Here is a 24,069-nt window from a genome sequence, read left to right as displayed (position 1 = left end):
GAGGGGGGCCGGCACCGGGCGGGGCAGCCCCCGCCCCCCCCCTCCACCCCTCACACCCCTCCGCTGCCCCCCGGTGCCACCCCCGGGTGCTACCCCTCGGTGCGGCCCCCGCCGCCCCCCGCTTCGCCCCTCCGCGCTGGGAGCTCCGGGGGAGGCTGCGGGGGCTGGGGGCCGCACAACCCCGCTGCGCCCGCACCCGTCGGGGGCCCCGCCGCGGGCCCCCCCGGGGTGCCCCAGCCCGAGGCCGGTTCCCAGCGCCGGGCCGGGCCGTGGCGGAGGCCGCCCGGAGCGGGGCCGGGAGCAGCCACATCCCGGGGGGGGCCCCACACCGCGCCCCGGAGCGGTTCGCTTCGGTTAAACCCTCCGGCTCGCCGCTAGCTCCGCATCGCTCTCAAACGATTTTGCAGGCAGTTGGATGAGCTTATGACTCATGCGACCTTTCAAATAAGCCCTATAACACATCCACCTCTTGAATTAAAACTCTTTTAAGGGCTGCGGGTGAGACAGGGAAGTGTATGATTTACCTGATAGCGTGCACTCCTACAGCTCTCATTTGTATGCACTTACTTGTAAATACTAGTTATTTACTCTCAAAACGCAAACAGAAAATTATGAAGGTTACCAAAAAATGAGGTACTGAGAAATGAAGTACTGTGGAAATTAAGTACCCTTCTCAACCTTAAATTACCTCCTTTGTGCATACTCATTAGGTAGGGCATTTTAATTACAACGCTACACTATTTTTCCCCAGCGCGTGTAGCGCACGGGCTGTGCTGAGTGCCCGGCTTCGTTCTCCTGTGCCTTGAGCCCTCTGCCCTGCTCGCTGCCTGTGCTGATTCTGAAGGCCATGGCTCCAGCTAGTGCTCTTCCAGCATTTCCATCCGGAGAGCAGCAGTCCTCAGCGGGATGGGAGGATGGACATCGATCTCTGCAGAGGAGGAGGAGGAGGACAGGCACTTAGGGATCATGGCCAGAAGCATCCACCCAAGCTGAATCACGGAATTTTCTCCCGTGGTGCTTTTTTATTTATTTATTTTATTTATTTATTTATTTTTGAGGAGGGGTTATAGTTGCCCGGATCTGTGCCTGGCACTGGCAGCAGCACGCGATGGTCACAGGCCACACCTTGGTGACACTGAGATGAGCCCCGTGCGTGATGGCACATGGAGGCTTGTTTTGAGGGCTCTGAGAGTGCCACGCAGGGGGCTTGGGGCAAGGTGCAGGGACAGACGGTGCGGCTCCAGGATGCTGCCCCAGCCACACATCGCTGTCTTATCCCCCCTTGCTCTACCGCCCACCCCCAGCCCTGAAGTGCGTGGGGCAGAGCCTGGCAGCAGCAGCCCCCGGGCCCCCGTCCTGCGCAGAGGCAGGCGTCCTGGGGAGGAGGCAGCAAAGATATCTCACACCTACAGCGAAGGGGCTGCAAATTGCGTTCTGAGTGGGGGATTTTGCAGCCTTAATTGTGTTATTTTAACATCGTGTGTGTAGGTGTGTGCAGAGTGCACATGTACTGTTTCCTAGGCTTTTAACAAAGCAAGCTCAAACAGAACCAAAGTCCACACCTCGGATCTTGGTGGCCCCTGGACGGGTTGGTGGCGGGGACACCCCTGCACCCCTCATACCACTCACTGCATGGAGAGACAGCCCCAGGAGTGAGCCTGGAGCTCTGCCCAGAGCAGCCGCATGTGGGGACCAGGGGACAAGCTGAGATGTGAACTCAACAAGAATTTGGGGACCTTGCCAACCCAACCTGCAGCTCCAGCTCTGTGTGCTCCAGCAGCACAGCCCGGTGGCTCCAGCCACAGCCCAGGTCTCTGGCTCCAGCTCCTGTCACCCCTTGCTGGTCAATGACGTGTCCATCACCAGGCACCTGCTCATGGACCTGCACCCTTCTGAGCTGGGCAAAGTAGAAACAAATAACAGAAACCAGACCCTGCTGCAAAGACTTGACATCTTGTGCAAAAACGACAACAACAAAATACAAGAAAACAAAACAAAAAGCAACAACAACAAAAACCCAAGCTGTCCTTGCAGACAGAAACGTCTTAAACCAAGATCTGTTAGGCTTTGTCCTTCCAAATCCAGTGATGAAAGCTCTGGTGCTTTTACATTGGCAAAGTGACAGAAAGTAGGTAGTCAGAAATAATCCCTAGCTGGATTAGTTTTTTTTTCCTTGGAGGAAGAGAGATGCTGATACTAGGCGAGTTTAGGTCATTAGCAATGCAGAAAGATGCTGAGCTCCAGCCTCATCTGGTCCTCACTTCATTTCCCTGCTCCTGGGGGCTGCAAGGGGATAAGGACTCCGGAGCCTTTGGCACATGAGTTCATCCTTCCCCACTCCTACGAGTGGATTATTTATATCCGCACGTGCTTTGGAAGTGCTGGTTGCTATCTACTTGCTCTAGCAGGAATCCAGCGGTGAGGCTGCTGTGTCCTTACACGACGTGCAGCTGTGTTCGGGGCATTTCTCCCGGCTGTGACCCCAGTGAGCAGTGCCCTGTGCCCGGCCTGCCCTGGGTGTCCGCGGTGCTGCAGCAGCTGCAGCTCCCTGCACAGAGCCGAGGTGCTGCAGGCGGGTGGCTGCACAGCACCCACATCTCACCCCCTGAGGCAGGGGCAGGGTTCAGGGGGCTGCCACCCTCTGCACAGGCACCCACAGCAAGCCTCAGCCCGCTGCCCGCACCCAAGCTGGCTCAGTCAGTGCGAGCCTCTGCGGCTGCCTACCAGCTCTGCAGCTCCCTGCTGGGCTTCCTACGGTTTAGTAGCAGTAAAAATAGCAGGGAAGAGAAACAGAAATCCACTCTTGTTAAGCCTCCTTATCATGGGAACATGCAAAGGCTACGCAGGAGTGGCCATGCATGGGGAAACAAACAGCATCCAGGCTCTCGGGAGAGCTGGGTGAATGTGCTGGCAGCTGCTGCATGCTGAAGCCCATGGTACTTTGCCCACACTTCTGCTTTTGCATGCACTGCCTGCGCACACCGGCACACACCACAACTGCAGCTGCTTTTTCCTCCTGTTCTGAAACAAGTCCAGGACAGGGGAGGGGATGACACGGGACACCAAACACCATGCCAGGATCCCAGGGTTCCCCAGCTGCTCCGTGCTGGCTCCGAGCGTACAAGTGCTGTGTGCTGTTCTACATCTTCCCATCGCAGCAGCCCTGCCAGGGACAGCCCGATCCCATCCCGCGGGAGGGAAGCCGAGGGAATCCCATTGCCAAGGTCACAGGAAGACCAGCCTCTGCACAAAGCATGAATGCAACGGGATGGGTGGAAAGGAGGAAGATTATCAAAGGGATTCTGTAAGGCAACTGTATGACAGAAGTGATAAAAGAACAAATAGCAGTAGATTAAGAGATATTTTGTAGTCGTGAGTCCAGCTGGACCGTGCTGAGACCCCATAAAAGGTTTGCTGCTGCTCCAACCCACCACAATTTAATTGATTTGATTTAAATTCTTTGAAGAAGAAGAGGATAACGAATAATGAGGCAAACAGGATTGTAATGCAAATGAAAGAGATGAAAGATGGCTTCAGGGAGACGGCTCTTGAAGGTCAGAGTCTAACGCAAAGCTGCTTCTGGTCACTCATTCAAACATTAATGAGGCTGTGTTCCTCCCGATGCCTTTGATGGATGGAGAGATGGCTCAGGAGGCATTTGCTGTGCTAATGTCTAGCCATTATTATCCCTGCTCCAAGCAGATCCCCCCCTTGCCGTGGTGGGGAGAATTTTACCTGGCAAGTTGTAGGGACTGAGGTTTTTGCTGCCCGTATTACAGCGGGTAAGCAGGCTTCTTAATCGGGTTTCTCCAGATACTCTGGTGGAGACTCTAACTTCCGAATTAATTAACTTCACTATCAAAAGCTGAGTCATTTGTCACAATGGTTTTGTCATTAGCTCCCATAATTAAGGAAAGTGTCACAAAACCAAATGTTTCACTTACAGAAGCCAGAACAACTGAAGCTCAGAAGTGTTTCCGAAATGCTGGGAAGGGGCACGTCAATGCTGACCACCGAACCGGAGGGGGGCTCGACTGGACCCACCGAGACCCCTGGGGCTGCTGGAGACCATCGCAGCCCCGCTCACCGCCCTGCCCTGCCTGGCCGCTGCGCCAGCCCCGCACCCAGGGGACAGGGTGACGGTGGAGCCGGGAGCAGGAGCAGCAGAGAGGGGCTCACAAGTCCAAAGGGAGATGGGTCTGGGGATACAAGGGCAGCCTGAGGCCAGCACAGAGCAGCGGGATGCTGACACCTCTGTGTGCACCAGCTCCTGATACAACCCCAGCAAAACAGGGGCTGTCTGGGTGGGCTCTGCTGGCCCCATGTGCCAGCAAGACTCCTGGTTATCAGGAACAGGGGGGACCTGCTGGCCTCCCTATCAGCTCCATTGTGCCCCTGTTTAGGTACGCTCCCTCCCCAGCCCCTCTGCAGCTCAGCCCTCAGGTGCAGTCCTGTGCCTGCAGCCAAGTGGCAAAGTGCCTGCAGAGGGTCTGCCAGGGCACATCCTGCCCGCCTCCCCGAGCCCACTGCGCGGTGACTGGGGACAAGTGTCCATGGGCTGGTTGGCAGAGCCATAGCCCATAACCCACCGTACTTAGCAAGTGACCAAAGAGCCGAACAACCAACACCTTCCCTTCCCCTTGGTTTAACTGCATCTTTAGGTACCCACAGCTGAAGGTTTCCAGGCCTGGACTGCACTCCTCTATATCTGGTGATGCACTCCAGCCACGAGGATATGCACCTTCTTCACCCAAAAGCTGAACATTTCAGCATTTGCTCAGTGGGGCCCCTTGGGTGGCTGCCCCAGAGGCAGCTGCCCATCCGTGGGGTCCTGTGGTGTCCCTGCTGGCCCTCCCCACACCCACCAGCATCCTGCAGGCAGAGGAAGCCAAGCTCTCACAGTTTCTTTAAAATTATATATTTTATTTTATTTTTTTTTCATACATGCAGCAAATAGAATTAAGAGTATATGCCCATCTAAAAGGAGGTCTTTATGAGAATCCTTTGACAAACACACAGCAGGTAGTCTAGGATGTAGAAAAGTCATCAAATACTTGCAGGTGAAATCAAAGTCACAAACACAAACTGTTCAACAATAAACATTTTTTTTTCTTTTTTTCTTTTTTTTTTTTTTCCTTGTTTTAATTGCCAGTTTGAACGTGATCAGAAAAAAACAGCTTGGATGACACTTCCATGCATGGAGCAAGATGCTTGTTGCTTCTTTTGCTGTTGCAGGCTCAGTGGCTCACCTGTGACTGCGAAAGCAGAGAAGCTGCAGCACTTGTTCGTGTGGGTGAGCTGCACGCTCCAGATGTAAGCCCTACCAGCTGAACAGCTACATCCTTGTGCTCCGTGCTAGAAGTCACCATTCCTAGTTCCTGGGACTAAATGACCAGAGCTGCCCAGAACCTGCTCTCACCATCCCATCTCCGAGACCACCCATGGGGCTCTGCCACCACGCAACCTTGCGTTTATTTGTTACACGGATTGGAAGGGTCAGTAACTCCTTTGGTGACGGCTCTCCACCTAGAGATGACTGCTCTGATGTCTGGCCAGGGGGGACGGCAGCAGTGGCAGCAGGGTCTCCGTGCCCCATGGAAATGGCATCCCAGCGGCGCAGCCACTGAGCAGTGGGTGGCCGGGGAGCTGCTGCGCTGCCAGCCCTGGCCCAGCCACGCACTGAGCTCACACAGGCTGTGCAGTGCCTGCCTCAGGACGGCTGGCATCGCCTCCAGCCCCGTGCAGCTGCCCAGCAGCCCTCAGAGCAGATCAGGCTTTGCAGCCGACCCCGGTCTGCCTGCGGTCTCCCAGCCCCCCAGAGCCCGCTGCAGAGACCACCAGCACCAGGCGGTTTCTGGCCAAGCCCCAGCCCCGCTTTTCCCCCATCCCCACTGCCCTGCTCTGCTCCTGTCACTCCCACTGTCCCCCAGGGCCACGCGAGCACCCAGCAGCCTCCTGGGGATGGATTCATCCCTGCACCATGCTGAGACCTCCCGAGGCGCCTGCTCCCCACTTACCTGCGGTGTCCAGGTGCAACCAGCCCTGGCGGAGGCCGGGACCTGCTGTCCTTGTCCCTGGCTGGCACGGGGTGGCCACGAGCACCTCGCGCCTCCTCCGGTCTCCTCCTCTTGCACCTGAGGCCAGGAGGTGCGGAGCTCAGGGTCCCACCACCAGACCCCCACCAGTCCCACCGCAGCCCTGTGGGGACGTGGGGCTTGCCCTGTGCCATGCAGGCAGGGCCACGGGGTACCACAAGCCCCTGGCTTTCTCTCTTGCCTGTAGCTGCAGGCTGAGATGCCTCCTCTGTCCCCGTGAGTACCCTTCTCCTGGCCCACCAGTGGCACAGGCAGTCTGTCCCCTTGTCCCCCCACTGCTGCAGCGCTGTCACACAGCTGGGGTGCACTGCAGCTGCCTGCCAGCACTGCCCAGGATCATCTTACTGGGCTTCAGCCACGCGTCAGAGCCCCCAGTGACTAACAGAGCCTCCTGAGCCGCTCAGATCTGAGCATCTTCCCGAAGCACTGCTTTCCTCATCCAACAGTAAAGATTAAATCATCAAATTACGGCAAACAGTGAGTCAACCACTGTCACTCTGCCCTTCCTTGGAGGAGTCAGTACAAATCCCAGCATCTGTGCAGGGCCGGGCACATTCCGTTTTACATTTCTGCACAGAAGAAACGGGTAATCTGGAAATAAACCTCAAAGCAAGAGCTTTGAAACTAGCAGAATGGGAAATATCAGAAACGCTCACATCCTGCAGACTTCCCTGGGCTTTGTACCTTGCCTTTGCTAAGCTCTCCCTGGAGCACAGGCTGTTCTGTGAGGATCCTGAAGATGCGCGCAGACCCAACACGTGCTGCCGCTGAGCCACCTGTGGGCACAGCCCCGCAACCAAGCAAAGCCTGCTCCATGTGGAAGTGTCACTCCAACACACACACGAGTCCCAGACAAAAAAGACGCAGCTCCCCCCACAGCAGTGCCCGTGGATCGACCCCGTGCAGCCACGGGTGCCCTCCTGGCCCCAGGAGCATCACGGTACCACCGTAACCCACAGGCGGCCGGACCGCGGGAGCGTCTTCGGGTCTGAAGATACAGAAATGAAAAACATTCACCATTTAAGTAATACTAATTCTGCAGCAACAGATTTGAAAGTTACAGTAACATACATGCTCTGAACATCAACTGTGGTCTGCAGAAGATGGCGAGACGTCTTCTGAGACGTGTGCTGGGGTTATGGGAACTCTCATCAGGAACTAACTCCGACTTTCCCGGTCTTAGTCCGATGCAAAGTTGCCCACAAGCCCCCTTGTCCATCTGGCACAATTTGCAGTTTTTCTTTGTTTTGTTTTGTTTCCTCAAGCCCAGCTCAGTACCTGAGACCACAGCTCACGTACCCCGACACGCACAAGGCAGGGCCGGCCTTCGGTTTGGTCACGGGACGAGGAGCCCTGCTCGCGGCACCAAGCCAGCAGCTGCAGCACCAGCGCTAGCTTCCAGCAGTCCTTTCACTTAATGAGGCATTGAAAACAGAATTTCAAAAGGTAGAGCCTGATGTTTATAAAAGATCTACAAACCAGAATTTCCTTGGTAGGATTCCTCGTGATTCAGAAAATTCCACCCTCATTTTTTTGCCCCGTACTCATGAAGTGATGTGTATTTACATTAGAATTGGTCGGATTTCAAAAAACGTACGTGCTTTCTTTGCAAACCCACCGAACTCGTGTGTGCCAGGGGAGGAATGGCAGCAGTGTCACGGGAGGACACGCTCAGCCCTCGCCCTGCTGCGGGCAGCAGCCACCACCCAGCCCCGCGGCCCCGCGCACGGCGAGCTTCGCTGCCAAAGCATCGGCTGCGGTTTCCCCTTGGGAGTCAGGGGTTCTGAAACGATGCAGAAGGTCCTGGATTACTGAATAAAATCCCCAGGAATTTTGGCTGAAATCAGGAAAACCAAGATGCCTGTAAAATTCATGATTTTGAGCCTTTAAGATAATAGCAGAGGGTATAAAGTATAAAAGCTACCTTTATAAATAGCCCTCAGTACAGCCCTTCTGTAGCGGGCGTATTTTCAGTTGGTAAATTGTAAACCGAGAATATAAATGTGTTTTGTTTTGGTAGAATATTAATATCCTTTACAGAGCTGTTAAATTTCGACAGTGTCTGTGAAAAAACAGGAGAAAGATTTATGGGAGTGCTGACATAGTATATCAAAACTGCAAACTGTTCCAGATGTTAAAAAAAAAAAATCCCACCTTTCACTTAGAAAAAGATTTGCTCTGATTTACAAGAACCGGAATGAAATTCATTTTGTAGTCTTAATGCCTGAGTAATAGGAAGGGATGTGGTGAAACGCACACGCTTACAGCAGGCTAAGGAGGAAGACAGCTTCGGGGAGCCGGTGTGACTGTATGTACAAGGCATTTAAAAATATGTCTACAAGCAGACTTTTCCACACTGATCAAATGTATCCATGTCTCGAACAAAAGGCTCTTCTAAGACACGTTCACAGTCATTGCAAGCTTCAGCACAACGGTTTAAAATATCAACCATGCTTAGCATTCAACGGAAACAATTTGTGAATACCTAGGTTCACCAGAATTTCAGCATCTGATTTCAAAAATTACAAAGACTGTAGCAATTTGGTATATTTCTGTTTAAAAACTCTATTAGTCACCACCAACTACAGTTCCTAGAAGTATTACTGCTTGTTAACTCAAAACCCCGCACATTTCCTGCTAGGGAACCCAAGCTAGCAAGTGTCACACACATACAGAGGCCTCCTAAAACAAGCGGTCGTCGTGTTTTGATGAGGGTATGTATGTATGCACTGCTGATCCCGGAAGACTAGTGTCGGTATTTACAAGGCGAGCTGAAGTTTCGGGCTGCGGGAGCAGGGAGGGCAGCGTCTGCACCGCGACTACACGTTAATGACAAATTCCGGGTTGGTGTAGGAGAATCCAGCAAACTCGTTCTGGTCCAAGTTCATGATGAAGAGTTTGTCGGTGGGCGTCAGCTCCACAGGCTGCCTGGTGAACTCTTTGTCGAAGTTGGAAGTGTCTCGTTTGTCTTTCTGTCAAACAGAAAGCACAGAGTTAAACTGGGAAACACGGGGCGCAGGAGCGGGGCAGCGCTGGGCTCCGCTGCGCGACTGGGAGCAGATGGGAGCAGAGGCTGAGGTCCCCTGCACGCGGCCACAGCCCCTGCGCAACAAAACAAAACACCATGGGCGAGGGCAGCGCAGTGGCTGTCCAGCTCGCCCTGACACACAACCGGAGAGTGGAGGGCAGGAGGGAGCACCTGAGGCTCTGAGAGAGAACAGCGGCAGCTCCCGGCATGCACACCCAGCACTGCACTCACACCCGCAAGGAGGAGCCTGGAGGAAGCAACACGCCTCGAGATGGAAGTGAGCGTTCAGGATGATTTCAAAATTTGCACAAAATGATCAGCTGTAAGAGCTCCTTTCACTTTAAGTTTGATTATTATTTTTTTTTTTTTAGATTACGTCATGATATGGTATTGATCGACGCAGTGTTTTACTGATTTAATTTAAGGTGAGGATGTGATTTGCTCCAGGGTTGTAGATATAAAATACACAGCAGTTCAAAACCTCAAAGAATGAAAATTCCACAAATGCAACCTTCTATCATTTTAATTTCACAAAAGGAACAACTTTGCAACTACAACCAAGCTGAAAAAAAAAAAAAAGAATAAAAAAGAAAAAACAAGTCATTGTCTCAATTAGCACCAATAACCTACTATTAGCACGTCGGTCAGTCCCTCTGCCTAGTGAAGGTGTGTTCTGGCTGCAGGATGTTTCCGAGCCTGGGCTGAAGGGGAAACCAAAGCGCTGAAGATCCCACATAAGCACCCAGGAGCCTTCATCCATAAGGGCAACACAGGGAGGGAGGATGCTCCTTGCAGAGCAGCAGCAGCCAGCAGCGTAATGCGGGGCTGTGAAACCACTGCTGCTCCGTGCTGCTGTTAGAGCGAGCAGGGACAAAGGGCTTTCCAGCAGTGCCTCTACATAGCAGCTTGAATGGGGAGGAAACCTCCCCTGTGCTTCTAATTACCTGCTGCAGTGCCCAGCCTCTCCCAGGCACCTGTGCTGGCCCCAAGGGCACGCCTGCACCACGATTGTGGCTCCCTTTTGGCTGATGCAGACAGGAGCAGGAGCCCCGCGTGGAGCCCCAGGGCTGGGATGCTTTGGGAGCCCCACAGCCAGCATCCCCTGCTCCAGCAGCTGCTGGGCTGGACAAGTGGCCCTGCAGGTTACAAATTCGGTGCCTTGTAGGAACCTGCAGAATGTTTTTTTTTGATGAAGCACCCAGCAGGCAATATGCTGCCCCTCAACTGCAGCTCCTCTTGTCCTGAACCATGCCATGGGCTGCAGATGCCTGCTGGTGGTGGGGCAGAGATGCCAACACCTCTGAGCCCTGAGCAGGAGCATGGCCAGAATGCAGCAAACAGCCCGGCCCCCTGCCCTCCACCCTGCCCCAGCTCCTGACGGTGCCGCACAGGAGCACCGCATCACAAACGTGTTCTCCACCACAGCTGCACTGACCTTCTGGAGATGAGCCCCAACTCGAGCGGAGGCCCAGGACCACCACATCCTCGTGGGGGGCTGCTCCCCACGGGAAGTTTTGCTTTGAGGCAGCTCCAGCCTTGTGAAGAAGACAAGAGGGCAGACAGAGCCAAGGATGGCCAAGAGGAGACAGAGCCGGAAGAAAAACAGGGATGGAGCTCAAGGAGCAAGGAAGGAGCTGGAGAAAAGCCAGGAGGTGGATGCACAGCCAAGTGAGCAAAGCCTTGAACCCTGCCTGCCCTGCTGGCTCCGGCGGTCCCAGCCTGCTCACCCCACGGGGGCTGGGGCTGCAGCTTTGCCTTCGGACAAACAGCTCGGGGCTGGCACAGCCCTGCACTCACCTCCCAGACACCAAGAAGGAAGAAGAGGAGGATCTGGGGGCACAGAGCAGGAGTGGGGAAGGGGAGGCTTCAGATGCAGAGCTCTGCCAGACAGAGGAGGAAGCAGCAGCAATGTAAGTGTAGGGCAGACCCCAGCACGTGCAGAAGGAAGGAGGTGGTGCTGGCACCGGGCTCCTGCCGTGTTCTCAGGATGCTGAGCTGTCAAACAGTTCCTGAGGGCCACGTCAACTCCAACAAACAAGCACCCAGACGATGCTGTCCTACCGAGCCTGGAGCTTCCCCCAGCAGGAACAATGTGAAGGGAACAAAATGGGCACATCTGGCACCTGTGCGTCTTGCCACGGCGGTCCCCAGCCCTTCGGAGCAGTCTGTGCTGGTGGTGCCAGGGGCTGCTTCTCTGCTCAGCCTGGGAGCCCTCGGGGTGAGCGAAACCTGTGGCTTGTTGGATGCAGAGCCCCAGAACTGTCATCGCTGTGCTGGGAAGGGGCTCGGGGCTGCCAGCTGCCCCTGCACAGCCTCCTCCTGCAGCTTCTGCCTCTCGCTCCTCCAGGGCCTTGGCAGGAAAACGCATAAACAGGAGAGCTCAGCTGTGAGCGCAGCAAAGCAGGTTCTGCTGATTTCTTACCTTGAGTTTCGTCTGAAATTGCTGGCAATTTGGCCTCTGTCAAAGATGACGAATAGCTTGTAAGCAGGTAGGGAATGGCTACACAGATCTGGTAAACAGAGAGAGGAGAAGGATGGGGAAATTCAAGGCTGAAAACACCTCCGGTGAAGGACTCGGGGGCTCCAGGAGGTGTGGGGCAGGACAGAGCGGAGCAGGGCACAGCAGTGCGGGGGCACCGTGTGGCAGCAGCACCAGGGCTCCTGCAGGGCACACCTGCAACCTGGCTGGGGCTGGTGGGGCAGTGCCTGGCCCCATCCTGAGCCTCGACCCCTGCGGCCTCTGAGCCCCTTCCCACAGGCCAGGCGCAGCCAGGAGCAGCTCCTGCTGGTGCGAGCGCTGCTGCCATCCGGTGCTGCTCAGAAAAATCCTGCAGAGCTCACAACTGCGGTAATTCAGCACAAGTGGGTTTCCAAAGACAGAAAGGAAATTCTGCATGTGTTCAGGAGAAGGGAAGCTAGCAGGAACCTGTAATCCCTCTTTAGCTGAAACTGCCAATTGCTTTTAACAACTGCTCCTTTGAGAGTGAGCAGGCAGGGCGATGAGTCACCGACACACGGCATGCTGCCTCACCGAGATAGTTGCGACTGCAGCTTCCAGAAATCCTAAGTGCACGCTGCGATTGTCTCCATTCAAGGCATTTAAAGAGATACCCAAACGGCAGCACCCACAGGAGGGCCGTCCGATGTCCGAGTCGTCCTTCCTCCGAGGGACAGCGGAGAGAAGAAATGCCTCTCCCTGTGCACGTGTGGCTGCTCAGCAGGCTCACCGCTGGCCGATGCTGGCTGCTGCCGATGATGCGCAACCTCTCTGCTTGGAAGATGCTCCCAGGACGTTGTGCTGGGGGGCAGATGGAGCAGGGAGGTGCAGGGCCGCGTTGTGCCAGGTGCTCCTGCCTGCTCTGCTCGCCGGACACCGCAGAGCCAGCATGGTCCCAGCTCAGCGGCTGGCACTCCCGGCATCCCTGTGCCCGGCATCCCTGCGCCCAGGCCTGTAGAAGTTCATTACTTCCAAACAAATGCAGGTTTCTTTCACATTATTTCGCATTTTTTTATTTTATCATCAGTACTGGGAAAAAAAATAAATTGGCACGTTACAACTGAAAGCAGACCGATACAAAGTGAGAGCCCACGAACATCTGCAGAACAGTATAAAAGGAAGCCGTACGCTTGGTACTGTTCCTAGAGAAATGCATCCTTCCTGAAACTTCTTTGATACCAGAAACAAAACTTAGGCAATTTAAATATCTAGCGGCATTTTTTTAAAGTAGGAGTATTAGTTGAAACAAATTTCTTTACAAGCTTCATATCAGAATTCACAATACTGTTCAATGTTAAATTGCATCTCATTTTGTTAATACCACTTTTGACACATTTAAAGCGCAGGTAACAAACTCAATCAATTGCTTTGGCATTTGAAAGAAAAAAAAAAAAGAAAATGTTTTGGTATGAGAACCAATGTTGTGTGATATTTACTAGGGTGACCATGGATTTGAAAGCATCTACAGCAGCTCTTTCATGTTTCCTGTTTACAACTGGATATGTTTCTTTTGATGATAAAAATGCTACTTAGAAACTGCACGATCAGGAGAAATCTGTGTAAACAGCAGACCTGGCTTCCCTAGTAATTTATCACTGCTACTGAAGACCCAACGAGGAGAGCGGTGCCTGCCCACACACGTGCAGAGAAGTCTACGGGGGGGCAGGAGGATCCGCGGTGGGTTAAGCCAACACGTGGTGGAGCTACCAGAGAACCAAGGATCTGCAGCATCTCAGCTCTCCCGACCAACTCTCCACTCTTATGAGGAGCTTACAGGCTTAGCTGGCAGCACCTGCACTGCAGGCTGCGTGCCTGCACCTGGGGAAAGGCTTGGTAAAAAACCACTTACTTGCCCCTAAGGCTAAGGAAGCGACAGATTAAAATTTCATGATTATATTAAAAGAGTTAAAAAGGGGAAGAGAGGGAATCAAAGCACATGGTTAAGAGATTCCTCCTCATTGTCATGGCCGACACCTGTCCATTTTACCTGTTAGCCAATGCACTATTTTCATTTTTTACAAATAAAATTTCATAAAAACATTGTTTTTACTTACTGCACATCACCTACCCTTCAGGCATGCCCCAAATCATGTGAAGACACTTCTGGCTTTGAAATATGGTCACTCTAGTAGTATTACTAAAGAAAAACCATGAATGCAGCTTTTGCAATGGAATATGTCACCACAACAGCAGTTGGGACCGGATGATAAAGATGCAGGAATGAGATCTGCACAGCTACTTAGCTCTTGGCTTCAGGTTTAAAAAACTCAGAGTTAACAAAGGAAAATCCTTCGAATTCTGACTGGTCAATGTTCCTGATGACTTCCTGGTCAGGAGGTGTTAACACGGGTGGATGGCGAGTGAAAAACCGGTCGAAGTTTTCAGCATTGCGTCCACACTATGAGAGGGGAAGAAAAGAACGTATGGTGGGTGGAAAAACAAAGCAAATGCAAACGGGATGCGGTGTGCAGCAACCCCTCCCAGTCACACCTCACAGAGCGGGTTATTGCAACGCAGCAAATGGCAGAAAAGAAAAAGGTGCAAAACACTCATGGGTTTTGTTAGTCGTCAGGTGATGGCATCTCATGGAATAGCCAGAGACCGACACAAATCTGCTGGGTGCGCCATGGTAAGTAATTGCAAGGGAGGAATGAGATGGGAGTGCAATTACTTGCTGCCTTTCTCCTGTCTGCATGCAGTCCCCTACCTTGTCCCACACTGCCAAGCACACGCAGTTTCTCTTCTGAAAGGCCCCTGCAGTTTTAGGTTGCAGCCAGACACGTGCCTGCGCTTGATCACTCCTGTCCTGGGAACTGCAAGTTTTCATCATGCCTGGGCTGCTGAGAGGATTCTCCCTGCTCCTGCTCAAGGAGAGGCCTCTCACCTTCTGCAGAACTCTTTCTGGGTAAAGCACTGCAGGCTGGAGGCTCGATGCAGGCAGCTGTGCTGCTGGGAATTTCCAGGCCTGCTCTGTCCCTCCCCGATGTGCCTGCTGGACACTCGTCCATGACCACAGCCCCATCCCTGCTGCTCCCAGGCTGCTGCTGGGCACGGAGGGCTGGACAGCGCTGGCCAGGGCCAGACAGGGACAGGGGCAGGGGCAGGGGCAGGGGCAGGGGCAGGCAGAGCCCGGTCGCTGCAGCAGGCGCTGGGGCACTGGGATGCTCCAGCCGGCAGCTTTGTGCACGTGGCAGCCGTGCAGCTCTCCGTGCAGAGCATCCCAAGAGCTCTCTACAGCACCTGCACAAGGCTGCCCATCTTTAAACACCCTTCGTGCAGCCATTTCTCTCCTGCCCTTGAAGGCAGCTATTAACACTGCTTGAGGCGGGGTGGTGAGCTCCCTCCCAGCATCACCGGGTGACAGAAGAGCCCCAGAGCGCCGGAGCCTGGGTGGCACAGCCTGGCTGGCTCAGCAAAACCACCTCAGAGAGCTGGAGCCCCCGGAGCCAGGCAGCATCGCCCTCGGCTGCCTCTGAGCTGGTGCCCAGGCAGCAGCCGAGGACCTGGCGGCTGCGCCTCCGTCTGCAGCGGACCGGGGAGGTCGGGAGCAGGGCGACGTGCCAGGCGCTTTATTTAATTTTCTTAGCAATCAAAACAAGGGTCCTGTAACTTCCTGCGCTGCAAGTGATCATTTAATATAATAATAATAGCAATAGCTAAAAACAGGTGGATGCTGGGTTACTGCAGCAGCCACAGATTGCGCTCAATTACCACCTATCACATGCATGTCACATCCCGTACAAACTGCAGCTAATGACCCTGCTTTAAGGGCTGGTGAACTCCCTCCCTTATCGGAGCCGTCACACAAACGGTGCTCTCCCTGCTGCAGGAGGGATGCAGAAGCCAGCAGCGCTCAGCCCATCACTTCTCCCCATCCACTTCCCTATGGAGAACACATGCCTAAAGTGCTGGGACAATTCCTCCTGGTATTTAACTTTCATTTGCTGAGGAAACAGATTTACATTTTTAATAAACATCAGACTAAATGTAATAAAATATTAAAGCCACTACATGTAAACTCCAACATTTCCCAGTGCCTTACTCTGCCAGAGAGGAGGTTTCAGGGAAGACAAGAGGAACATCCATCAGCCGCCACTGCTGTGCTCTTTTGGCAGCTCTTACCACATTCTTACAGCAACAAGTGCGACACTTATTATTCCCCAGTCTCCCAAAAAAGTTCAACAGGTAATGTTTGAGTTGAGTTAACTCCAGCTACAGCCCTGCTGAACACCTGCATGTCCAGCCCCTGAACCCATCCCTCCCCAGCACCGTATCCTCCTATTTCGTGTGTCCGTGTCCACAGCCCACTTCTGGCCTGCCTTTGTCAGGCTGCTGCTCCCCAGCGCATCTCCTGCCATGGCCCTGAGCTGGACACGGCTTCTAACTCAGCACTCGGAGACCTTGGAAGCACCTTCCCCCTCCTACCCCTCTCCTGTGCTGTTGTGGCCATGTAACTGCAGCACTCGGGGTAAACACAGCTTCTTTTTCAAGGATTTTGATACAAAATGAGTCGGTGCTGCCCGGGGGAGGAGTTAGGCAAAAAGAAACCCAACAAATCCGAACAAAATGCTCATAACTGAAGAGGCAAACACAGTGCAAGCCAGTTTACTGGAACAGTGGTAAAATGAGGGCTTCCCAAAGGAGCCCGAGCAGCCTTTTCACGCAGCCTCTGAAGAAGCCTTTCAGCAGTGCTGTGGTTATGTGGGACAGCCTGACACAGCTGGCACATGCCTGGCATGATGCTGCCCACATGCTGCCCTCCAGGAGCCACCTTTTGCAAGCTCCTGACTTAAAGCACAGAGACACAAGTGGAAAACGACCTCTCCAAAGACAGGGTAAGAGTCCATGTACCAGAAAACACCGAGCCTGGGACAAAAAGCAACAGCAGAAAGCCAGGAAGGGGATGGATAACGACACAAAGCACAAGCAAAGCGAGCGGACTGGCTGGTTAGCTGCTCTTGTCCCACTTTACTGAGCCCTGCTAGGCACACAGACCCTTCCCCTGGCAATTCTCCCCATCTTCTCTCTGAGTTTCATCCCCAGGAGGACCAAGTGGACACAAACTAGCGGGGATGTGCCCGTGAAGCAGCAGCACTGAGCTCTGGTTATCCTCCCAGCCATACCAGTGTCCCCACCTGCAGCCCGTGTCCTGTCCCAGCCCCTGTCTCTGCCGAGGCTGGGGACAGCCACAGCTCCCTGTAAGGCACACGTGTGGCTGCACTGACAGCACCGAGAGCCCTTGCCCAGGCATTGCTGAGGCAGTGCACCTCATTTCTGGGTGGTTCAAATGCCAAAAGCAACCCCTCTCTAATGCAGGGCAGCAGCAAAGTTCACAGATACCCAGAAACTATTGCAAGGTGGGCTCCTGAGAAGCTGGCAATTCCCACCATAAGGAACTGGAACAATGCCCATCACAGCTCCAGTTTCTTTGGGAAGAGCTGGTAGACTGCAGACCACGCAATCAAGCACAGCTTTAGATTCTTGCAAAATTCATGTTTTAGGTGTTTGACAAGTCAGCATCAGCCCGACGCCTTCCTGAAAGCCATCACATTAACATCAAAATAGAAAATAAATTCCCAAAATTGAAGTTGCTGGCTCCACAAAGGCTGGAAGCTAACATCATGAAACAAAGAGACACGGGCTTTGCGGGGCCACATTGTCACCAGACTTCCCCCTCAGCACTGAGATAAAACACACTATGAGCGAGATTACTGAGAAAGTCTGCAGTGCTTAAGGTTATCAGTGCGGTAACACACGACAGAGCAGGGTTTACCTGGTAATAAGCAGCTCACCTGCAGATTCTATCAACATCCAATATACACTGAAAGCTTTACAGTGCTTTGAAAATATAGCTGTCATTGCCTATTAGCTTCACGAGATCTTGGTGGAGACATGCGAGGCAGCTCGTGTGAAATGTCTGACAGCACTAGCCTTCTTTTCGCTACGGAGGAATGTGTTGTCTTAAAAAAATCAACAAAAGCAACTCCATCAGAAAGATTTAAAAACTAATCCTTGTGAAGTGCTGCCAGTTATTGGGATAGAAGGTACAAATGTACTTTGAATATGCATATTGGCAAATGATTATTCTCACCATAATGCAATAAGGCAAGAATATGTGGATGGAAAATTTTAGAACTTGTACTTGTCCATAATGTTTTGTGTCCAGCTTTGTGAAGTTTGGCTTTATTCCTGCAGACCTGTTCTGATGTATAACACCGCCTGGGCAACAAAACAAACAGCTCCCAAAGAGGAGGGCGTGCTTTCTCATGGATAAAATAAATACTTCAAGGCTGGAAATTATCTTTGGCTTTACAGAAGCTGCATCCAACCCCAAACACAGCTTTTAAAGGCTGTTACCGTGCACCTGTGCTATCCTATTATGGTGACAGTGACTCAAACTACCTTGCAGAGGTGCTGCTCAGCACTCGCACACCGAGGCCACCAGGTTCCTGGTGGAGCACAAACCCTGCCTGACCCCAGTGGCTCTGTGGCAGCGTCCTGCCAGCCCCCCAGTACGGAGGTGAGGGCTGCCTGCTCACAGGGGCAGGGAGAAGGGTCCCACTGCTCCGGGCTGCACGTGGCCAACACCCGCAGGAGCTCCATCCCTTACAGCTTCTAAAATTAAGTTCCTCTTTAAAGGACGGGAGACATGCCGTATGAATTTTTACATTTATCTAAAGCCACGCTGTGAAAAATTGCTTTTAGTACTTTATTAATGTGCAGGCATCACTCCATCCTGAATGGAGAAAGGGGGAGGGTGGGAATTTATCTTACATAAATCCCCAATGTGTCCTGCCTAATATTTATAGCCACCAGAAAATGACTTTTTTTTCTAGCAGCAGAAATAAAACTGTCAGTTTAGAAGATAGCCTTTTTATTTTATCAGCTTCTAGCTTGATTTCAAATAGAGACAAAAGGCATCATAAAATATTTTCCATTGATCCCTGAGATGCGATCAAAGATCACAGAAAGCCAAGGATGGCTGTTTTGGGGCTGTGATGAAGTCTGCATTCCCAGCGGGCTGAACACGCCCTCGTTTTCCCAGTTTTTTGGCCCAGACCATGGTTGCAGCCACAGCCCCTGGGGAGATGACCCGGCGAGCACACGTCTGCCCACATCCCTGGGTCTCCTCCCCAGGGACTGAAACTGTGGCCACCAAGATGCACAGGCAGGAGAAGCGGAGTGCTTTTCAAATCCTGCTTTATAAATGGCATTTCACTATCATTTAATTCAAAGTAATTAGAGGAATATTCATTTATGCTATTAAAAATTATTAGATTAAAAGCAAATTTTTAAACCACTGTCCTGTTGTGAGCAATCCTGTGCTCTGCCATGTGATTTCAATGCTTTCAAAATGAGGAGACTTTTCAAATCACCAGGCTTTATGTAAAGTAAAGGAGTAATTAGATACCAAAAACAATAATTATCTCAATGAGAGATGGAGAGAGCAGGCAAGTGTAAATACACTTCCCAGGGTAAATGCGGATCCATGAAAGGAATTGTTATGCACAAACCAAACCCAGGAGCAGCCAAGCACAGCCCCATGTCAAAACCGCTGACTTTCTGCACGCCAAAGACAACCCAGACCCTGATCTGTCTCGTTACCGTCTCTGTGATAAAGGTTAATCAAGCACAAAGCACAAAGCAACGCGCGAGCTCTTGGGAATTTATTTCCAGCTCAGGGTACGCAATGCCCGAGTCAGGCGGAGGGCTGAGCTGCTTTTCTCTTGGCTGCAGCTTTGGGAGAGGGGCGGTGAAACCCTCCCTGGCGGCTGGGCACTGGGGAGGTGAGGCAAGCCCTTACCTGCACCCCCGCTCACTGCCCGCAGAGCTGCTGCAAAACCAGAGAAATGTGGCAAAAAAGAAGATGTGGGTGCTGCCAAAGCACTGCCGAGCAGGGAGGGCTGTGCAGCTGTTCCCCGGGGAGCGATGCAGGGGCAGCACGGAGCTGTGTGTGCAAGGGGAGCTTTTATTACTTGAGCGGTGAGCAGGCACCAACCTGGGATACCTTTTGCTAAGCAAAATTAGTTGGCATGGTGCTTAGCACCCCTCTGTGTGAGCTCTGTGAAGCTGGGTTGGTGTCCATGCAGTGAGCCCCTCAGGGGGGCTTCCTGCAGCTCGTGGGCAGGTACCGAGCCCACAGCATTTGTGTGTCATTCAGCATCCTCCAACTTGGGTTTGCCAGCAATCTCTGTAACCTTATCTTTATAAAGACTGATTTAAAAGGGAAGGGACTCAGGCTGAGGTAAAAAGCACAAAGCGCCCGCTCTAGCAGGTGCTCAGGCCCCTGCACAAATAGCTAAAGGTCAGAAGCAGCAAGCAGCACCTTTCCCACCCTAATACATTCAGAAGTTGCCCAAACCCAGATTTTCATCGCCGTGCTGCTCTGATCTGCGCTCACAGATGGCATGAAAGCAGCAGCTTTTTCTGCACAGATGCATTGCTGTTGAAATACCAGCTATCAGCAGGTACCTGAGTTGTCTTAATCCTACCTAAATCCTAAATCAACTGTGCCTACCTTTCTACTAATCTTCCTGCCCTATCAAACACGGAATTTTCCCCAACAGCAGCCTTTAGGTGAGAGGCGACAGGCAACAGCTTACCAGCCCCTGTTCCACAGTCCGCGATCAAAAGGATTTTTAAAGAAATGAGACATTTACAACAAGATAAAATTTGCATATTTTAAAACATGAGAACAGTGAGAAAGCATTTGTGACAGAATTCAATTGTTTTGAGCTGCAACAAGACAAACGAGAGGTAACACCATGTCACAACACACGGCAAACAGCGCAACAGCGCAGGAGGAAAGGGCACAGCAGGGGAGGGACACAGCACCGCTTCCATCAGCAAACGAGCAGAGAGGTGAGAAACAGCAGCAGCCGCAGACTTGAGGAGAAACAGAGTCTTACAGGGCAAGGAAAAGCCTCGGGAGCCTGGGATCTGGCACCCTGGAGTGTGCCACTGCCCCTCCTGCGCTCAGACCCACTCTGCTCTGGTCTCTGAGCACTGTTAGCACAAGGGCTGGATCCCAAAGTGAACAAACCAGGGCATGTGCAGATGGCCCCCAAAGACTTCTGTGCTACTACGCTTTGATATCAAAGTCAATGCTTTCCCAGTAATGCCTGTCCTACACAGGCTAGGGGCTCAAAGATGCCGCTCCTGTTGGAAAGCAAAACCGGCTGCAGTTCAGACCCCTGCCCGCCCCCAGCACGAGCTGCCCTGCAGCGTGCATCCCCGTGTTTCTGACGCAGGAAGGAGCGTGCTTCTCTTTGCTAATGCTGTGGGCACTGCAGGGAAAGCCTCTGAGGACAGCAGCCCCCCAGTTTTGTGCGAAGGCATCGCTGTGCAGGAGTTACGTTTGCAAAAATATCAGTCTGACATTTAAATACGTGGTGCCAGCCGCTGCAGGGCTTGAGAGAGCCAGAGCTCCTGAGTCCCTAGCATATATAGCACGTCCCTCGCTACTGAAACCCGTCTTAGAGAGAGGCAGACACGACACGGAGCAGCCACGTTCTCCTTGCAGAGCTCCTCTGCATTTCCGCATTGGCGCTCACACCCAAGTCAGGCTCCAGCCTTCCACGAGTTTACCTTGGAGAGAAAGTGTTGAGTGAAACACAGCTTCGTTACCAACAGGGGCAGACGATGCTGCTGAGCTAGATGTTAAAATAAAGTTTAGATTTAAAAGACAGAGCGAAACCTGTTCAGCTTAAGAAAAAGGGAGAAAAGAAGACAGAAAGACTGGCCCCTGAGATAACAAAGTGACAGTACTGCAACGTGATTAAATCTGCGAGCGGAACGCGTGGTGTTGCTGTCCCTGTAAGTCAGAGCCAGACAAAGCATCCAGGCGGTACAGCAAGTGATTCTTTCACAACAGTTGTTTGCCATGTGCCAAATCTACAGATATGTGATCTTCCGAACGGGTGAATGTGATACCTCCACGCTGCGGGTGAGATGAGCAGCGCCTGCACATATGCTCGTGTGCGTGTGCACCCACCAGCGTGAGTGGGAGACTGTGCAGGAGAGAAAGAGCGTGCGGGAGAGGGGGAGAGGAGGAGCACACTTAACACAGTCACACTTACAGCCTTTGGCTTGAAGGGAGGCTGAATCTCTTTGCGCTCCAGCTTGTCCCAGTCGATGTAGCGGAAGAAGGCGTGCTCCTTGATGTCCCGCTCCCCTTCTGGGCCACAGCCCAGCCGCTTGGCAGGGTGCTTGGTCATCAGCTGCAGGAGAGAAAAAGCAGCAGAAGTCATTCACGGAGCACCACGCGGCTCCACAAAGCATCCCCAGGGCCCGGAGCAGGAGAGGGCACTGTCCCCAGGGCAGCCTGCGATGCTCAAAGCCTGCCCGGGGAGCCCTGAGACACTGCGGGCTTGGTGCTGGAGGCAGAGGTGGGAGGGAGAAGCAGGAGCAGTTCCAGGGATGGGGCTGGCTGGCAGCTGCTGAGGGCAGCAGGCCACAGCAGAGTGCAGGTACAGGAGCAGGGTGGGAGCAGCACAGCCCCTATTCCTCGTGGAAGGAAGCCGCTCACCAGAAGCACCCGGCTGCCAGCAGCCCTGCCAGCACCGCTGCAGCCTTGCCAGCCGGCTCCAACAGGGCCAGCGGGGTGCGAACGAGCTGCTTAGCGCTCAGCTGGCTTGGTGGCAAACTTCTCAGCAGCTGCATAATTAATTTTAAAGGCCACTGCCCATTTAAAATGAACAATCTGCCCTCAAAAGGCTTCATTAGCCCTAGAAGCAGAACCCCCACTTCTCTGAATCTGCAGCCACACAGACACGAGATGTATTTCTAGTGAAGGAGTCAACTCGGAGAAAAAAGCACACACAGCCCATTAATGCTGTTTATCATCTGAACTTCTCCTCTTCACTGACTCAATAAGAGAAGTGAAATGGGCCACGGGAATCAAGGGCGGCTGTACAAACATTAATATCCGGGGGGCATTGTTTGAGCCGTGTTTGGAGATAAGGAGGAGATTCCAGAGATTTAGAACAGTTGATGAGCACGGAGAACATGAGCCGTGCACCTGCGACACAAGGACTGCTTTATTAAATGTGGGGCTGCCCGCACTGACCCCCAGCTCTGCAGAGGCTGAAGCCAGGCTGGCCCCGCACCGCACCCCGCAGATGGGTAGCAGGAGAGGTTTTTATACCCAGGTGTCCCCTGCCAGCAACCAGCACGGCAGCCCGAGCAGCGGGGGCTGCAGGTGCTGTGGGGCCGGGTAGGGCATGGAGCTGGCCCCGCAGTGAGCAGCCTGTGCCCCGTGTGCCCGTGGCCACGGGGAGCTGCGTGCACTTCGACACGAGTCTGCAGGGAGGGGTCTGGGGGCACAGGGGGGCAGGTGGAGGGGCTGGGGGCTGCAGGGCACAGCAGAAACAGCGTCAAGGTGTTTGTGAAACTTGTGTTTTATTTTTTGGGGGAAATAATGAGGTCTCCAATGCTGCAGCATCTTTTAACAAAGTATGCCTGAGCCTAAGATGCCTGGCAAGGTGGAAGGAGCTGCTGGAGGAGCAGCACGGACTGGTGGGTCAGGTCACTGCTGCCAGGAGAGGGGGACAGGGCACGGGGCAGGAGACCAGGCAGGGCAGGAGCGCTGCCTCCCGCTGCACCCACTTCAGGCTGACACGGGCTCAGTGGAACAAGAGGATCTTTTCATCCCCTCGCCAGGCTCTGGACAGCATCCTGACAATTCAATCAGATCCCACTTAGCTGTACTAGAGCAGGAAAATAAAAAGCATCCTGTGTCTCAATAAGGGTTTTCTAAAGCAAGTCTCTGACAACAGTTCAAGAGCCTGAAATGTGCTAATAAACTGATTTAGTGATTTGGTTGTCGCGGCAAATTGCTTAGTTTGCATTCAGCAAACATGGAAAGAAATCTGTTCCTGAGTCTTGCTTATTGCATGCCGCTCCTGAACACACGCACTCACCTCTTTAACTTCTAGTGCCGGAGATCATCTGAGGCAATGAGGGAAAGCAGGTCTGTGTCTGCAGGATCTGTGTCTCGGCAGACATTAAAGCTTGCAGATGCCCATGTGTAAAATCCAGCAGTGAAAGCCTCACCCAGGGCGAGGTGCCGGGACGTGAGGTCACCTATCTGCACAGCACGCACTGCACGGATGCTGCAAATGCTCCTGGGGCTGGGGGGCACCAGCCCCTTCCCCACCAGCTGCTCCCGTCCCTGGGGGGACCCAAACCTGCCTGGCTCTGGTGCTGGACCGATGTGCCCTAGGGGGAGAGCGGGCCCCTGCCTGCACCAGTCTGTGCCCCTCAGCACCGCTCTGTTCTACAGACACTGCCCGCACGCACCAGTAAATTCGGCCTCTGCTCATTTACTAATTAGCTTCTCCCAGCCAGAATTTTGTTTCTTACCTGCTGCTTTGTGCTGGGAGTTGTTTTGCACGCACACCCCCCACGCTTAATTTGAAGTGTTGGTGTTAAACCCGGTTTCCTCATTG

At 53.1% G+C, this 24,069-nt stretch overlaps 1 protein-coding gene across 2 annotated transcripts in view; it reads right to left on the bottom strand.

Moving 5' to 3' along the window:
* Positions 1–4,931: 4,931 nt before the first annotated feature.
* The window catches only part of PRKCB (protein kinase C beta), a 115,509-nt gene continuing 96,371 nt past the window's right edge, over positions 4,932–24,069 (bottom strand). The window contains exons 16-17 of one of the 2 annotated variants that reach the window (XM_038186961.2): positions 21,700–21,840; positions 4,932–9,067 (exon numbers count right to left, since the gene is read on the bottom strand). In XM_038186961.2, coding sequence (XP_038042889.1) covers positions 8,915–9,067; positions 21,700–21,840 — 294 coding nt within the window. In that variant the 3' untranslated portion in view covers positions 4,932–8,914. Of the gene's footprint in view, positions 9,068–12,606; positions 14,019–21,699; positions 21,841–24,069 lie in introns of those variants that run through there. The other variant, XM_038186960.2, reaches the window with a different exon arrangement.

This window comes from Anas platyrhynchos, chromosome 15 (assembly GCF_047663525.1).
Source record: "Anas platyrhynchos isolate ZD024472 breed Pekin duck chromosome 15, IASCAAS_PekinDuck_T2T, whole genome shotgun sequence".
Lineage (NCBI taxonomy): Eukaryota > Metazoa > Chordata > Aves > Anseriformes > Anatidae > Anas > Anas platyrhynchos.
The sequence above is the reverse complement of the archived record's forward strand: the minus strand, read 5'-3'. Positions and strand labels throughout refer to the sequence as shown.